Genomic DNA, 18,428 nt, shown 5'->3' with positions numbered 1-18,428 from the left:
TATAGACACAATAGAGATCCTCCTGATAGGATGGGGCCCAGAGCGTCAGAGAGAAACAATTTCATACTTACATTACTACTACTTTCCTTGATAGTATAGAGAGAGAGAACATTCCCATATAGCATTTAACTACCACACCCTAAAATGTGGAGATAGTTCTGGCAGTCACCTTTCCACGAAGCAGAGAGTATAGATGACTCAGAATACAATCTTTATTTTCATAAAAAAAAAAGGGGAAATCTCGAAAAGGATGATCCTGTCATGACAAGATCATCTTCTTCTTGCAGCAGTTTCTCTCTGAGCATTGAAGTACACTGCAGCCGCCGGCAGGCCCAATCCGTTCTCTTCTGAGAACCTCCTGGTGTTGAAATTGTCTCTTGAAGCTTGTGGCCTCACCGTTTGCCTTCCCCTCTGCTTAAACAGGATGAACACGTATCGATGGATGCCAACCACCGGTTTTGGAGTCTCATAGCTCAAAACTTCTCTTCCTGCAATTTGGATATCATTCAAATAAACCTTTTTCAAATCTCAACTACTTTAATTAAGCTGTACGTTCAGGTTTTTCTTGAAACTAGAAACTCACCGAAGGAAGCATCAGTTGTACCAGGAATGTCAGTGACCATCCTGAAAGGTAGAAATTAACTTATAAGCTTGCTTGCATTGCCAACTCTATGAAGAAATGTTCTAAATAAAAATAGGCTTTAAGTTCAATATAATACAAACCAGTGGAGATGCTCTCTTAGGTACGGGTCACTTGGGCTTGGAGCATCAGGGTCCGTCATGATCTTCGAAACATAGGGGAAAAAAGAAAGGAAAAATAGGAAAGGAAAATTTAATATATGGTACCAAACTAAATGTGCAAATAGTAGAATGTTTCGTAAATATTATGTATACATAAAAAAAGAGAAGTAAAATTTAAACACTTACGAGAGTATAAGAAGTCCTCAAGTCCTCGCCACCAATCTCGACTCTAGGTCTAGCTGCAATGACTGAAGGCATGAACTCATAGCCATTAGCAACTTGCTTGTTGGAATTATAAGTGACAACCATTCTCACGCTCGGGGTGAATATGTCCACCACATCTCCTACAACTCTCCCTACAGCAAGTGGCTCCATGATCCTTGACATGAACAATAATATGTTTTTTTTTTCTTTAAAAATACAATATGCAGCGAGCGATAGATCGATCGTAGCTAGGGATTAAGGAGGGATGTGATGTGTTGTGTTGTGTTGAGGTTTTGGTGTACTGGAGAGCGATATTATGAGAGCTTATATAGACAGCAAGGAGTCAAGGGTAGAAAGGGACTCGTGAGAGGAGCTTAGCCTATAAGCTCAAGGATTCGAAAAGGCTTCAAATCAGAACGGGGTGTCCATTTATGGAAACGACAAGTGTTATGAGCATTAAAATTATCTTGTACATATGAAAATGTTGAGTGAAGCCACTAAAGATGGTTTCCCGAGTTCGTTCTCGGATATCTCCTCTTAAAAATTATTAAAGCTAGCTTAAAATTATATATATATACCGCACTGTAGTAGGTAACATACATGTCGTCGGCTTATTTGCTTGCTGAGAATGAAGAATCCAACCTTTTTCCACTTTAATATAATATCTTTGGCAAATGGGAATTCAGCTTTTAAGGTGCTCCTCTCCATACACTTGCTTTTTCAAATTTAGTAAGAAGTATCATCAACAATAAGCCTGAAAACGTAGTTCAATGAAGAAGGCATATATATGGCAACAACTATTAAGCTACTCTTCGTTGTCTATTCCTGTTTTGCTTTGAATGGCCTGCGTACTGTACAAATGCATATAATTGGTTTTATATTTCAAATTCCTTTTTTCCTGCTTAAAGCCATGGATACTCTTTTAAAGCTCGCATCTGTTAATAATTAGAATATAATTGCAAGAGCATGCCATTATTACTTGAGTAATTCTTCCCTATACACTCTGGGTTAATCACTAACAACCACTTTAATTAAAATCATGGTAGATCTCTTCTAAAAATATATATATAATTTTTTATTAGTTGAGTGTTTATTCACTTTGGTGTAGGTAAAAAATTTTCATAATTATTTACGGTTTAATCAATAGTATCCATTTCATCGTATATCCATTTATGTTAAAATTACTAAAATTCAAGTTCATGGCTGAAGATTAATCTTACCCACTTTTTCTTTATTTTTTAAAAAAAAAAATTATTTTAAAATAATGATCAATTTAATTGACACATGATAACCTATCACTTAAAACGAAATTGAGGTGTGACTGAGGAACGAATACTTTATAAGAGCAAATAAAAGCTTGACTCCTTTCCAGGCCAAAGATCTTTTGATTCTGTTTCTTCTAGGGCATTTCACCATTGTAAAGGTATGAAATTCAAAAAAATTACCTTTTGCTGTGTGAAATTCTAGGGCATTTCGCTAGTGCTTTCTGATCTTTTATATAATTTCTTTTTAAATTATTATCCAGATTTAGGAAATTCCTTTTTCCCGTTTGATTTTCTTAGGAAAATTAATAAGCTCTGTAATTATGTCTGATTTGGGTGACATTCGCTATTTAGATTAAAACAAGAGCATATATCTGAAGTTGATAAAGATGGGAATGAACAAGGATTCATCACGCTTCCTGCCTCTTATCTTTCTCACAGTAAATATAGATAGATATCGATAGAATCAAAAATCAAGTATGAATGTGAGTCATCACAAACCTAGAAAGAGCCCCACTTACGGAGAATCCATTGCAGCCAACGGCGTAAATGTCTTTTTACAAGTTGAACCAATGAGTTGCGGCCAATATTTGACAGAATTTCAATATCCATGTACAAGTGCAACTTTATTCACCAAATGATAAAGAATGTAAAAAGGCAAGGGAATTTGTAGCAATGAGCAGTCACTTGCACCATGCTCTACACTCTACAACTACAGAATTGGAATAAACCTTTGTAAGCTTGACACGTCTATGCTGTTGGAAGAATAAGAGATCTTGGAAATCCGTGCAAGAATTCGTTATAGTCATACCACGTAAAAGCAATTTCCTTTTTCTTTGCGACATATTCCCTCACATTGCTTAATTACCAGCATAAACTAAAAGATGCACCGCCACATCTAACTTGAATTGATGGCTGAAAATATATTCCTTAATTGGTAAATTTATATTTTAATTTTTTTTTTTTTTAAATATAAAGGTGTATGTTTTTGCATTTGACAAGTCACCTCTTAGCTTTATTTTGTTTCGAATTAGCCATTGGAGATGAGACATTTAACAATCTTTAAAAGCTGTAGCCTTCGTTGATCAAAAGTAGCCCATGTGTCGTTCTCCTGCTTGTTTATCCTTTTTTATTACCTGCTACTATCTATTCTTTTGCATTCTATCGATTCTTAGCCCTGGGAACCCCAACAATTGACATGCAAAGTACGCAGATAATATTAATTTCTAGCATTCTAATTTAGAACATCAAGATACACCCACCTATCCTTTTTATCTGGATTCCATTTTTTTCTTTTATCTGTATTATGTTATATGTTATAAATTTTGTTGTGATGCCAATTTTATATGCTAAAATGAAAAAAAAAAAAAAAAGAAAATTGAGATGATTTAGACCAGGATGATAACAACTGATTAACCACTTCAAATTGAACAGAATAATAATTAATATACCAATAAACACTTTTTTACTTAAAAAAAAAAAAAACACTAAGCAAAACCTATTTATGTGTGTAAGTTTGAGTAGGGATGGTAATAGATATGATATCCTAAAATCTCTAATTTGAACTCAATTAATAATTTAAGGTAATTTATAAAAAATAATTCTGTAATTTTGTAATTTTTTAAGTAGAATCTTTAAATTATTTTTTGGAAAAAAAAAAAGAATCTTGAATTTACATATTATTAGAAGAGAAACTGCTTAGATGTTGTCAAATAAAAAGTTATGATAAATTATAATTTATTTCTTTAAATTTAACGAAGTCTATATATTAATCTTTATATTTTTAAAACTCGCCTATTGATTCATTAACATTTTAATAAACTAACTTATTAACCCTTCATCCAACTTTTAAAACATTTTACTATTATTTATACTAAAAATGATTAAAATGCCCTTAATTCTATTTTTAATATGAAATAATTTACTTTTTGAGGTTTTATTTTATTAACAAAATTGTCCCTTAAATTTAATCTATTATTTTTAATATTTTTTTATTTTAATTATAATATTATCATTTGATTTTATCAATATCCTAGGTATATTATATATTTGAATTAATCTAGATACTTTTATGTCCATGTATGTCCAAGTAGAAATTAATTAGTAAATTTATAAAAATATCAATAATTAAATAGATATATTTTAAAAATATAAAAATTAATTTATATATTTTATTACACTTTAGAAATTAAATTATAATTTACCTTAATAATATTTAGATAATTTGTCCTATCATATATTTTATTACACTTTAGAAATTAAATTATAATTTACCCTAATAATATTTAGATAATTTGTCCAATTTGCTGATGACACATCAACTCAATATATTTTTGTCGAAAAGCTATTCTCCGAACTCCGCAAGACAAATGCTTTTTTTTTTTTTTTAATTTTTTCACAATTTAAATATTTAAATTTATCTTAAGTTCAATTAAAATTTATATTAAATTATCTATATTTGTTACAAGTTTAATTATCATTACTCAAATATTATCCAACCTCGTTCAATTTATTTTGCATATTTAATTAATAATTTCTTTAAAATATATATTTTTATTAATAAGTTATATTTTAAAATTTTATTAATTTTATAAAATATTTAATTTTTATTTATCTAAATAAAATATTTAAAAATTATAAAAATTATTTTTTAATTATTTATTTATATAAATGAGTTCAAAATTCAAGCTGTTCTCAACCAATACAAATATTATTTCGAAAATTTATTCATCTAAAATACATGATAGGTAGGGGTAAACATTATTCGGTTTAAATTGAATAAATTGAACCGAACAGTCTTAATTCGGTAATTTAGTTCGGTTTTTAAAATAATTTAGTTTGATTTGATTTTGTATTATAAAAATTTCGGTTATTTCAGTTTGATTCACTTTTGAAAAGAAAAAATTGGTTAAACCGAACAGAACTGAATAATTTTATTGATTTTTTATTTGATTTATTTTTGTGAAAAATTTATAAATTATATGTAATTTTATAAATAAAAATTGTTTAATTTCATTGATTAAAAGTTACTAAGTTCAAATTAAGGTCAAAATCAGACTAAATAACTTGAAAATCAAGTCAAAATAAAAAAATAGCTGTTCGGTTTGAACCGAAACGACTCGAAATAGAGTGATTTGGTTCTATTCGATTTTTTTATCCATTTTGGTTCGGTTCGATTTCTAAAATTTATAATTTAGTTTTCATGATTTAATTCGGTTCCGTTTGAACCGAATACTCACCCATTGATAGGTTACCATCCTTAATGGACTCGACCAGGGTTGATTCAGAACTGGAACCAACAGTAGCCTTATTCAATTCTAAACCAAAATTGGCCTAGTTCACTTCTAAACTATAACCGGTCTGATTCAACATTGAACAGAACCAGTTTTGTTTATTTTGAGCCGACATTAGATTTTTTTTCTTTTTGGAAAAATATAAAATTTCAAAAAAAAAAATCAATTATTCAATTTAATTGAACTAAAATCAAAACTAAAATTAGAGCACTTGCAATTTTTATTTTCTTTAAATTAAAATGGGGTTTGGATTTAGTCGAGCCCATTGACCAATATGATCCATAAATCGGGGTATTTAATGTATTAGGTCCACGACACCTGAACTTTAAATTTCAGCCCATTTCACTTGTTGGGCCGATCTCATATATCTAGACAACTTCACCTCCACATACCACATATGCCCAGTTGTTTGGGTTATGGGTCTCCATCAATTTCGGGCCAAGTTACAGCCCACAACATATTTTGGAATTTGCTATTTATTTTAACAATTCATTTTTAAAAATATTTACATTTATAATATTCCAATTTATTGAAATATGCTTGGAGAAGGATTACTCCCTTTATAAAAAAAAATAATAATTACTAAATTAAGGATTATTTTTTGCTGAATTTAAAATATTAAACCATTTTCATTCTATGACCATGTCCTAAAAATAGTTAATTCGTATCGCATTATATCCAACGTTTTAATTTTTACACAAAATACAGAAACCAAATTTAGCAAATCCACATGCCCAGATTACAAGAATCAAACTAGCTGGTTCTGTTTGAAGCGAGAGGTCAAAGAACGATAAAATTGGAAGAAACCTGTGATTCCCTCCGATCCGGTTATGCATCAACATGCATCGAAGATTATGGGCCCAATGAAGATGATGGGCCGCAATATTCTGCCAAACGGAAAGAAGCAAGCTTAGAAAAACAAGATCTTGATTGTGAAATTTGGCAATGGAAAGTTGGAAACAAGAAACTGAAAATAATTGAAGAGATAAGGATGGAAATTGGTGATTATGTGGATCCTCCTAGGGTGGGTTCCCGAAACAGCGGAGAAGGCTTTGACCCAAAAGAAAAAAAAAATAACCCGTTTGTGTGCCATGTTTGAAAATTTAGCCTTGCATAAGATAAAGAGATGTTGAGGAGCAAGGAAGAATATAATCTCAACTATTTCATAAAGGACTCTCAATCTTTCGGCTGGTTCACCGTTGCAGAAGCACCATTTTGGTCAGTGTTTCAGTGGAAAAGTAACGATAGGGCAACTATTTATAACAGGTTAACAAGTCTTACAACCTTGGATCTATCTGGAAATTTGTTTTGTGGTTGCATTCCGCCAGAATTTGGTCACTCTTCTAGGCTTCAGGGTTTATATTTGGGAAACAATCAGCTCTCAGCCTCAGGATGGAAACTTAGCTTGTATGGGTAGTTTAGTGAAACTGAATTTGACAGGCAATAAGTTATATGGATCTGTTCCTCTTAGTTTCGCTAACTTGAACGAGCTTATCCACTTGGATTTAGGCAACAGTGAGCTTGATGGTCAGCTTCCTTCGTCACTGTCGCAAATGCTGAATCTTCTGGGGATTTGTGTTCAGCAGAACAGGCTTTTTGGGCCAATAGATGAGCTGTTGTCCAATTCCATTGCTTGGAGGATAGAAACTATGAATTTGAGCAATAATTTCTTTGATGGACATTAGCCAAAATTTTTGGGCAATCTTTCGTACTTAGATACTTGGATCTTCATGGAAATAAGTTAATTTGCAGAAGAGAATCCTCCGGAGCTTGGGAACATGATGCAACTTGAGTACTTCGACATTTCAGAGAATATTTTATCTAGGCAGATTGCTGATAAAGTATGTACCCTTGTTAATCTGGTCTACCTGAATCTGGCAGAAAACAGTTTGGAAGGGCCAGTACCCAGATGTGGTATTTGCCTAAGCCTGTAAAAAATTTCATTCGCTGGCAACAAAAATCTGCGTGGAGGAATTATAGGTTCAGATTGTAGGATCAAAAGCTTTGACAGATCATCTTTGCTAAGTGCCTGGGGACTTGCAGGAGTTGCTGTTGGCTGCATGATTATCATTCTTACTACAGTCTTTGTTCTACGAAGATGATTACTAGAGGCAGAATACAAGGTGATCCTGAGTAGAATGAAGAAAGCAAATTAAACAGTTATATTGATCGAAATCTTTACTGGTTAAGTTGCAGCAGATCGAAGGAACCTTTGAGCATGAATGTAGCTATGTTTGAGCAGCCCCTCCTGAAAATAACCTTAGTTGATATTCTTGAAGCCACTAATAACTTTTGCAAGACAAACATCAGTGGAGAAGGAGGTTTTGGTACAGCATACAGATCACACTGCCTAATGGAGAAAAGGTTGGAGTTAAGAAGCTAAGCCAAGCCAAAGCCCTGGGTAACCGAGAATTCATTGCTGAAGTGGAAACTATGGGAATTGGGAAGGTAAAGCACCAGATCAATCTAGTCCCTTCACCTGGATACTGCTCTTTTGGTGAGGAAAAGCTTCTTCTTTATGTCTATATGGTGAATGGGAGTTTAGATCTTTGGCTAAGAAATAGGAGTGTGGGCCAAACGCTTCAAAATCGCTACTGGAGCAGCACGGGGGCGAGCTTTTCTCCACCATGGATTCATCCCTCACATCATTCTAAAGATAAATGGCTGTAACAAAAGTCTTTCCTTCCATGGTCTAGCTCCTACTACGAGTACCTTTTCCATTTTCTTTCCAGAAGTCTTGGGAGTCCTCAACCATCATTATTCTGTACTGTTTTTAAATGCTCCCGTGTGTAATATAATTAGCCATATACTTGGCCAACGACTAGCATATATGCCAGTTCTCCTCCCCAAAACAAGAACAAAATCATGTCCAGAAGTTTTGGCTTCTCTCAATCACAGACGCAGAGTCAATAAAAGAGGTCTGTAGAAAAGAGAGTATCCTATTTTTTGGATTGTCACTCTCCTTCAAAAGTCTAAAGACGCCAAAGCGGGCAAATGAATTATCCAATGGAAACGATGCCTTTCTGCAGAGACAGCTAACGTGACCCGCTTCATATTCTCTCACTAACTCAAGTTAATGCCTACTTTTCATTTAATCAATTGTTGCAACTTACCGAATACTCCGCCATCGATTTATTTGATATTTTTATTTCTATGTTAATTAAAAAAATATAATTAATATAATTAAAATCATAAACTTTATTTAACTTTCTTTAATATATCATTCACTCATATTATTTCATTAAAAAATAAATCATTCATATTATTAAATCATTTTAAAATTAATAAAATTTATTTTTAATACATATTAAATAAAATATATTAAAAAAATAATAAATGAACTACTATTTAAAAAAAAAACTATAATTTGAAACAAATAAAAAAAGGTAAAATAAAGTTAAATATCAAGCTGGTTTAGGCGCCGTTGTTTTGCATCTATGATTTAAATACAAGTTCTTCTTGTCTTATATTTGATTTAAATTTATGTACAAATAGTAATTACAATTTATCCTTTTTTCCAAATTAATTTTATGTGAACAAATTTTATTTTACTTATTTATTATAAAATTATCGCACAAGGTGTAAAGCTAAGATGGCTAGTTTATTTCTCATACCCAAATTCACGTCAACGTCCCTTTAATTACAATACTTTTCTAGAAGATGAGAAATGACATAACAAAGGTAGAAAGAAAGAGGAGACTTTTCTTGAACAAAAGCCCCCGAAAAGAGGAGCGAAAAAGAAATAAAAAACTCTTAAGAAACTTCGGGCAAAGGTTCACAATGCACGTGACCCATTTAGCACGTGCCTCTCCTCATCCGGACCTTCTAATCTGATCCGATCAACTGCCTCACTAACCATCATCATTCATCACCGCCTCTAATTTAATGGCGGTAATAAACATTGTTTTTTTTTTTTTTTTTTTTTTACTAAAAAATCCTAATCCTAATCCTATCAATTACATAACCCGCCGATTACCTTGCACGTTCAATCCACTGTTAGTCTTGATTCATCATCACCGTTCATAGCGCTATTCTGACAATCAAGCGGCTCAGCCTTCACTGGATTAGCTCCCGGTTGCTGCAGCTGCAACTGCAACTGCGTATCATTATCCGCCGCTATGCCTTCCCCTTCCCTCCCTCTCTTAGCACCAATCGCCACACCAAAAAGCCTTGCACTCGTGTCTTCCTCTTCACCGCCAAATTGCTTTACCGAAAGAAAATCCAGCGGCTTGACCGCCGGAAAACGCCCACCTTCCGACGGATGCAAACCAACTTCTGATTGAGTACTCGCGTAATTCGACACCATACTAAAAATATTGTTACAAAGATTCTTTATTTCCGTCAATTCTTTTGAGAGCTGCACGTTCTCTTTCCTCAATCTCTCATTCTCGTCCAAAAGCTCTGTGGTTGGTCCGCTCACATGAGCTACTCTTGATGGTGACGAGTTCGTTGAAATCACTTGTTCATCACCGGAATTCGACGGAGATATTATAGGTTTCGCCGTTGGAATTGCCGCGGCGACAGCCACCGGCGTTGGCTGTGTCGCTGTCCCTCCCGTTTGAGTTGAAATTTTCCTTCTCTGTATATCACATAATAGATTTTTCTCGCCTCTGCGGAAACAGTCGTTAGAAAATTCCCATCGATCAGGTACCACCTTTCTAAATCCCTACAAAAAGGAAACGAGAAAAAAATAAATGAAACTTTTAGAAAAAAGAAAAAAAAAAAAACAAAGCTTCGCAATCAAAATCAAACTTGAAACTGAGACTTACATAAGTATTTAATTGGCGAACAAAGCTCGAAAAGTTGTTGTGCTTGAAGTACTTGGGAAGCAAATCTCTAGCAAAAACCGTAGGGTTCCAAACGATGAAGGTAGATCCGTCATCGTTCCAGGAAATCACATCGTCTATTGTTTGATCATCCACGAGTTGGTAAGTCTTCGTCAAAAAAGGAGTCGGCAAAGATCTCTGTGATTCCCCGGCAGTCGCCTCTCCGTTCTGCTCCCTCGGCGTAGGCGCCATCGCCGACGCTTAAAGAAAAAGTTTGAATAATCAATAAATGAAGTTGTGAAGGATTATTAGATAGGAATTTGGAGAGAAAGCAGGGTTGAAGGTTACAGGGAGGATTTGATATGGTAATTCTAGAAGGTTCCTAGGAATTTAAGGAAGCGAAGGGGAGAGGAGAGAGAGTATAAACGGTAACGAAGAAAACAAAGGAAGAACGGTGACAAAGAGAGGAATTGATGAAACGACGAGAAGCTGCATTACGCCTCTTCGAGAAACTTCCCCTTTTAATTGCTTTTGCAAATTTTTATTTTCTTATTTTTAGTTACGTGTCAGAAGAATAATTGAGAAAATGTATGATACAATGAGAATTTCAGAAATAGAAAGAGTGGATAAAAGAAATACTTAAAAAATATTTTTTAAAAATTTATTAATTGAATTAAATCTAAACACACATATATTTAATTGTTTATTAATTATCAGTATTTTAATTAATTTAATTGTTTAAATTGAGCTTATTTTATTAAAAAAAGAAATATTAATTGGTAAAAATGGAAAATAATTATTCAATATTTATTTTTTTAAATATGATTGTTAAAATGAATTATGCTAAGTTAATTAGAGATTTTCCCAAATAATTTTAAATAAATTAGCAATAATCAATTAATATAAATTTATGTAAAAAATTGGGATAATTTTTATATTTTACAAAATACTATTGTACCTCTTTAACAGAAAATTTGTATTTGTTATATGGTTCAACACTATAATCACTGAAAAAAAAAATAGTAAAAGGATAACCAATCTTATATCTATTAGTCCCCTTGTTGTGTAAGCAACTTACTTGAAAAGGCTAGAATAAAGTTTAAGTCATGGATGGCAGCTCCTTTTTTCCAAGCGAGCGTTCCCAATATCGGAATTACTGATAGGATCATTTTCCTCACAGAACTAGCCAGGAACAAAATTTTTTTTCTTGTTAAATTCGAAGCGTGTTCACTCTTCATATTAACTTTTACATAATAAAATTACGTTTACTCTTCAAACGATTTTAAAGATATAATCTTTTATAGTAATTTAATAATTTAAGATAAATAATTGGATAACTGTCTTGGATTCTTTTAAAGCTTTACCGGCGAGTTAAACATATATTCAGTTATTGTTTCCTCTTTTTTTAATCTATTGTTGTTGGCTGGAATTGGTCTCCAATTGTCAGATTTTTCGTATTCTAATACGTGAAAAGGCCAAAATAGGAAGATTGTCTCAGTGAATTCGAGCGGCGAAATCGTTCTCAACCTTTTAGGTCCCCCCACCAAAGGTATCAACAATCGACTGAAAATTTTACGACCATGTATACTGCTGTTTTATTTGTTTATCTTATCATGGTTATCCGACCCGAGGAAAATGACATGCCTTGGTAATGTAGCGACAAGTCATTTTCCTTGAGGAAAATTTAATCCATAAGTCTTGGATAGGAAGAACAGCCACAACCCCACATTCATGCCTCATAATTTGTTTCTTCTTCATTCTCATGCTCATTTTTGCTAACCAGTGTTTGCTACCTGCTACCCTTGGGGCCATTTCATTTGTTCTTATTCAGGACTCTGCTGGTTGTGCACTTGACAGAGCAGTAAAACTTGTCTGCTTCGGCTTGTCCTGGCTACTAATTGGATACATATTACAGTTGTTGGTTTCTGGGAAGCATTTGCTTCTTACTTAGGAATAAGCCCTCACTATCCACACCACACTGTTCTATCTCAAGGCAAAATTTTACTGATCACCATCAGAAATGCCTTTCTGGTCTCTTTCCCCACAACAACATAAAAAAAATGGAAAATCAAATGAAGAAAAATTACAATAAACTAATACTTGAAGGGGAAAAAAACTGCAGCTACAAGCATCCAAGCAGCAAGTAATTAGATCACACAAAAAAATGGTCCACAACCGAAAGAGGAATAATGTGTAGATCGTCAAAGAAAGTTATATCATATATGATTGTTTTAGTTGATGGCATTCTTATTTTCAGGTGATCCTGGAGCATTTTGTGGATCCAAACATCATGCATATGAAAAGAAACTAATAATCTCACCACTATTGATCTCTCAATGTAAATCTAAATGGCTAATAAACGTAAAACCGTTGAACTTAGACTTGCACCTGTTTTCCTTCAGACAAAACAAAGTCACACTCGGGAATTCTTTTTAATAGCCAAGAAATAGTTAACTATCTAGTATTTGATATTTTACATATTTCTTGTCCAGTTACACTACTTCAAGGAAACTGACTAAATTATCCGATTTGAACACACCATTTTCGCAGAAAACCAGATGGTTTATTCTTCTGGTTTATCATCGCAACAATATATCCCATGAAATGTAGTGGAAATTCATCAGAGATTTTAGGGACAAACAAACCTATGGAAGTTGGGTGGTAATAGCAACAGATCATATATGGGACAGGCTTTGACATACTCATATCCACCCCGTCTTTATATTGATGCAGGGGAATTTGAGTACAAAGCAAGATTATCAATTACTCTTTTAAGTGTGTGTGTGTATATATATATATATAATGAAAATCTGTTTAATACAGAGTTCGTCTATATACATATAGGTAATATTAGTATTATAGTAATTTCTTTAGTATGTCAAATTAATAAATTTGATATAGACTATATTGACACAATTAATTTGGCGAATAGCCATATGTACCATTACCACTTGAAAGGAAAAAGTTAGTCTAATGTGCTGTCAAAAACAAAGCATTCAATTTATCCACTAGTAATTGATCCTAAAAAATATCAGTTCCACATGATGAAACAAATACCAAGCATTCCAAAAATTCCTAGAAAACAACAATTTTGACTCATACAGGGAATTTGGCATACATTCAATATAAGAAAACTTATAGAAAATCTCAGACAAAACAAAAAAAAAGCTTATAGGTTGCGTTTTCTATGGATCTCTATTTGATGTTTTCCCTGTTTCCAATAGCAGCAGTATTACAAAACTTTAAAGAGTCTCACAGGGATATTTGGGAAGTTGATTTTCTATATTAATTGAGAATGAGCTCTAAAATAGCTTGTAGCAGCAGCCATCTCTAGAACTCTGCACAGTAGATAAAAATATTACTGTGCTGATAATGACAAATAGATTCCAAGGATTATATGGAACTAAGGGACATAAAGGCCACACTCTATAAATTTGAGTATGGTTTACATGTGATAGATGTAAACCATAAATTTGAGTATTCAAATATTGCAACACTCCAGCAACACGATGTTGTGGATTAAAAACAAACATCTTTGAGTTTTAAAATTCTTGCTATATTCTTCATTTTTGCACTCAAATACAAAGAGAAGTAAACAACAAGATATTCTGAAAATTGTTCTTGTATCTCATTGCATTGAACTGTATCTGTTAACTAGAGTAAGAATCTGTTACAAACAAATTCTCTTCACTCATAATTAGACAAAAATTGTAGTCCCAGACACAGCATTGAAGTCCACCAGGAAAAACATTAAAATCAATCAAGAAACATACAAAATGCCACGACGGTACAAGAATAGACTAGCTGAAGTAAAAACTGCCCAAAGAAAGATAACCCACCAGGCCATAAGCAAAGTCACTTCTTTCACAAAAGCAGTACAAGGAAGTAAACTGCATAACAATTGTAAATTCTTAAATGGGATACCAATCTGAGATAGACCAAGGAAGAGAAGTGCTAGAGTTGGTGGTGCTAAAAACTGCAAAACTACAAGACATAAGTAGTGGTTGTGCAAAAAAACCTTAGCTCTGCTGAAATCCAAATCTGGAACCTTGCTGGCGTGCAACCGCTGGTACCAAGACAACAATGCTTCATTCAAATACATTTGCAAGTTTGGCCGTAAAGCCACAATCTGGACAAGCCCCGAAAGTAACAAGCACCAAAGCCTAAACTTTGAAAACTCTGATTGCGTAAAACCGACATTCCCAACTAACTTGTTAGCATCTCCAGCACTGCTGCTTGAATTTGAATATGTTCTTTTACTATAAACAATGGTTTTGCTGATAAGAAAATCACCTAATGGATTAATCCAAAGCAATGCTGTGAAAAAAGACAACAAATAATTGGCATATAGGATGATCCTAGCAAACCATCCACAGGAAATCATAGCCATATTAGACCTAAGCTGATCTGTTCCAAGCCAAAATGCCCGTGCATTCTTGGCCGCTGGCATGTACATAAACCCAGCAAGGCATCCCATTAAAAATGCAACAAAAACCCTTCCATAGCCGTCAACTGAACCAAAATCGAAGTCAAAAACCGAATGAAAAACTCCTGAACAAATCATAAGCCCAAAAAGGAAGGCCAGAATCCCCAAAAGCGCACTCAATTGTTTGTCCGACCTCTTCGAGGCAGATTTCTCTAACGAGGCTCTTGCTAACGATAAAAATAATTTGGATAAGCCAGCAAATCCTAAAATCAGTGGAATTAAAGATCCAATTGCAAAGATCCCATCATGTTCAACCACATCCAAATACTTATAAAGCAACAAGCAAGAAAGTGCAACTGATGAGCAAATAAAGGAATACCAGTAATCGTGGAAGTAGAGGCGAGATTGAAGATGAGCTTCATCGAGCTTCAACCTAAAGATCTGGGCATTGTTCTCATCGAACTCGAACTTTTCCTTGGATTTATTTCTCCTTTTAAAGTCGGTACTAGTCTTGGATGACAAATTCTGATAGCCGTCAAGGCCAGAAGGTGAATCTGATGTGGAGGAGGGTCTTCGAATAGCGGCTTTGACACCATTTTGTTGGGCAAGATTATCAGGGTGGATGTAAGTGTGGAGGCCTTGAAGGAATAAAATGGGAATCTTGAGGAAAATGAGGAGGAGAGTAAGGGAAATAGAGAGTGAGATTTGGCTGATTAGATTCTTGTAAGTATGAAGGAATTGCAACATGGTTGAAGTCGTTGAAGCTTTGGTCGTCAATGATGAAGGGTTTTTGCCTTTGGACGACTCTGGTCTCTGGGCTTTGTTACGGGAGATTGGATCCTCACTTCCCACGCCCAACGCCGATGCTTGCTTCTATCGCTTCATTAGTAATTTACTTGGAGGGTCAAATCCAATGCTGGGGGTGCGGAACTGTTCGGTTGGTTTAATTCTGTATATCATTATTTAAGTTTTTTATTTAGTTAAACTAATTTTTTATTTTTTATTTTTTATTCTAAAAAATATATTAATTGCTCTTTATATTTTTATTGTTCTATTCTCTAAAAAAAAATAAATTTCATTTAATTAATGTTCCAAAAAGAAAGTGATTACTTTTATAGGATTTAAATAATGTAAGAGTTAGAAAATAAATAAATTAGCTTAGACTCTAACTCTATACTCTGCCATCTTAATTATTAATATTGATTAATAAAAGATCTAATTATAAAGGTATATTATAAAGTATACTTAATACACTAAAAAAATAATATATCAATCATAAAAACAGTAACGGATTAAGTATTATGATACTTAAATTATGATAAAATTTAAAAAATAATATTTATATTATATTTGAATTTTATGTGTTAGGTATTTGTTACAAAAAATTATTTATATAAATTATTAATTAAATATAAAATATTTTTTTATAATATATTTCAAATAAATAGAATTTAAATATTTAAAAATATTAAGATTTTAAAGATAATATATTAATAAAAAAAATTTTATGTAAATTATTAATTAAAATATATAAAATTAAATAATTTTATATATTTTTTAGATAATAATAATTAGATTTGAGATTACTTTAAATAATTAATAATAAATTTAATTGTGTTTGAATCAGGTATTTAGAATATTATTAGCTGATACCTTACCCATTACATCCTGATCGATGGCTTAAAAATAATATAATTATTTATTGAATTGAATTGAAGGCTGTGAGACCCACGAGCATACACATAAAGGGAAAGTACACAATTTGCCAATTATAACTTAACCTTAATTAATACAGTAAGCGATTTTGCTAATCGCTGGAGAGGAAGGCACTATCTAAATTTATAATGATCAGAAAGGCAACTATGAGTTTATTATTTGAACAGTTGCTTTGTTGGCTGAAGAAGAAACTTTCCACATGAAAATCTCATTTTTTACGAACTAATGGCAGCTAACCAAAGTATTGTTTAGTATTGAGTTTTAGAGTCTATTCTGAATAAAAGCATAATTTTAGATGCTATTGAGAATCCATAATGATCAGAAAAGCAACTATGAGTTTATTGTTTGAACAGTTGCTTTGCTGGCTAAAAAAGAAACTTTCCACATGAAAATCTCATTTTCTACGAACTAATGGCAGCTAACCAAAGTCTTGTTTAGTTTTGAGTTTTAGAGTCTATTCTGAATAAAAGCATAATTTTAGATGCTATTGAGAATCCATAATAGTCAGAAAGGCAACTATGAGTTTATTGTTTGAACAGTTGCTTTGCTGGCTGAAGAAAAAACTTTCCACATGAAAATCTCATTTTTTGCGGACTAATGGTAGCTAACTAAAGTCTTGTTTAGTATTGAGTTTTAGAGTTTATTCTGAATAAAAGTATAATTTTAAATGTTATTGAAAAAAATAATTTAAAAAAATTATTTTATTATTTTAATATTAATCAAATTTAATTTTTAATTATTTTTTAATATTTTTTAATCACGTTCTTCTGTCTCACGATTTCAATATGTTAACAAATGCATCTCCAATATCCAACAAAAATAGGATTGTCTGATGACTGTGTTCACAGGAAAGCCAACTTTATGCTGGTGGATTAGCAGACCTTGCGTTTCAGGTTGATAAAGGAGAGAAGCGAATTGTTTCGCCACTAAGCACCAATAATGGAGTTGATGAGGAGAAAGATACTAGTGGGGTGTCTGGGCCTGTAGGTTCCACAATTAATAGTTCCCAGTATCTCGCTAGCTAGAACTAGCAGGCCTGCTATACGTACGTCTGTAGCTCAAGTTAATTTAAAAGCTAGCCATGAAAAACTCATAATGGAACAGAAAAACCCAAGCAAGCTGTTACCCATGTATTCGTATATTAACCCTTTGCTTCATTTGCGCTTCTTAGTAGCTCTAAAGAGTAAGAATCACTCATCTCCATTATTAAACACTTGCATGTGTTATGATGATTGCACCAACCCATTATCACATATATAGCTCTTTTAACTTTGGATACTCTTGGATAGCTAAATGATTATTAAGTCATAAAATATTCCTATGTATAGATGGATTAAATAATAAGGCCATTGCAGTCGTAGTGCTTCGTAAACTTGTTTATAGCATGAACAGTGTGCTAGGCAGAACAAAGTTTACCATGGACTGACCCACATTGCCAAATATATATAGCAGTAAGGCTTGGCGTGGTGGTCTTTCTCTACAGCTAGCCTTTATTTTTTTGTAGCTGTAAGCATAGTACAGCAAAAGTTTATGAAAAGATTAAGCAACCAACTCCACGAAGATAAGGTTCCCACATAGAGATCAAGACGTCTCTCCTTACTCCTTGTCTCTATCCCCTTTATTCCTTCTCTCCTCATCTCTCTCTCTCTCTCTCTCTCTCTACCAAGAAAAGTAGCAAACAAAATCTTTAAGTACATGCAAATGATATATTTACAAAAAAAATCTTCCCTCCACCACCGAAATATCTTCCTTTCTATTGCAATGAGATGTTATTATTAACTTGCTTTTTATATATCTCCTGATCTTTTTGAATGTAACCAATGAACATCCCATTTAAACTAATAGATTAGATAAGATTTTTTCAATCCATTAGAAATGATTTTTTTATACAGTTAACTTCAAATTATTTGAAATTAAAATTTAATTATTATTAATGCACATATTGAATTTAAATTAACTATTCTCTTCGTTTCATTTTAAGTATTTTTTAATAATTATGAACTTTTTAAAATTTTTCATA

General features: G+C 32.7%; 3 protein-coding genes and 1 pseudogene across 3 annotated transcripts; 1 reads left to right on the top strand and 3 right to left on the bottom strand.

The window, feature by feature from the left end:
* Positions 1 to 100: 100 nt before the first annotated feature.
* LOC110641269 (CEN-like protein 1) lies at positions 101 to 1,313 on the bottom strand. Its single transcript, XM_021792938.2, has 4 exons — positions 928 to 1,313; positions 724 to 785; positions 584 to 624; positions 101 to 488 (listed from the first exon to the last, which is right to left on the bottom strand). The coding sequence occupies exons 1-4, from the start codon at positions 1,126 to 1,128 to the stop codon at positions 271 to 273; spliced, it is 522 nt and encodes a 173-aa protein (XP_021648630.1). The 5' UTR covers positions 1,129 to 1,313; the 3' UTR covers positions 101 to 270.
* A 5,075-nt stretch (positions 1,314 to 6,388) lies between these two features.
* On the top strand, positions 6,389 to 8,743 carry LOC110641259 (leucine-rich repeat receptor protein kinase EMS1-like; annotated as a pseudogene).
* Positions 8,744 to 9,082: 339 nt separating this feature from the next.
* On the bottom strand, positions 9,083 to 10,884 carry LOC110641253 (heat stress transcription factor B-2b). Its single transcript, XM_021792917.2, has 2 exons — positions 10,270 to 10,884; positions 9,083 to 10,166 (listed from the first exon to the last, which is right to left on the bottom strand). The coding sequence occupies exons 1-2, from the start codon at positions 10,516 to 10,518 to the stop codon at positions 9,486 to 9,488; spliced, it is 930 nt and encodes a 309-aa protein (XP_021648609.1). The 5' UTR covers positions 10,519 to 10,884; the 3' UTR covers positions 9,083 to 9,485.
* A 2,988-nt stretch (positions 10,885 to 13,872) lies between these two features.
* On the bottom strand, positions 13,873 to 15,603 carry LOC110641245 (uncharacterized). The gene has a single exon (XM_021792904.2). The coding sequence runs from the start codon at positions 15,437 to 15,439 to the stop codon at positions 14,027 to 14,029; it is 1,413 nt and encodes a 470-aa protein (XP_021648596.2). The 5' UTR covers positions 15,440 to 15,603; the 3' UTR covers positions 13,873 to 14,026.
* Positions 15,604 to 18,428: the final 2,825 nt, after the last annotated feature.

The sequence above is a fragment of the Hevea brasiliensis genome, chromosome 17 (genome assembly GCF_030052815.1).
Source record: "Hevea brasiliensis isolate MT/VB/25A 57/8 chromosome 17, ASM3005281v1, whole genome shotgun sequence".
NCBI classification, from domain to species: Eukaryota; Viridiplantae; Streptophyta; class Magnoliopsida; order Malpighiales; family Euphorbiaceae; genus Hevea; species Hevea brasiliensis.
This window is presented reverse-complemented; position numbering and strand designations above follow the sequence as displayed.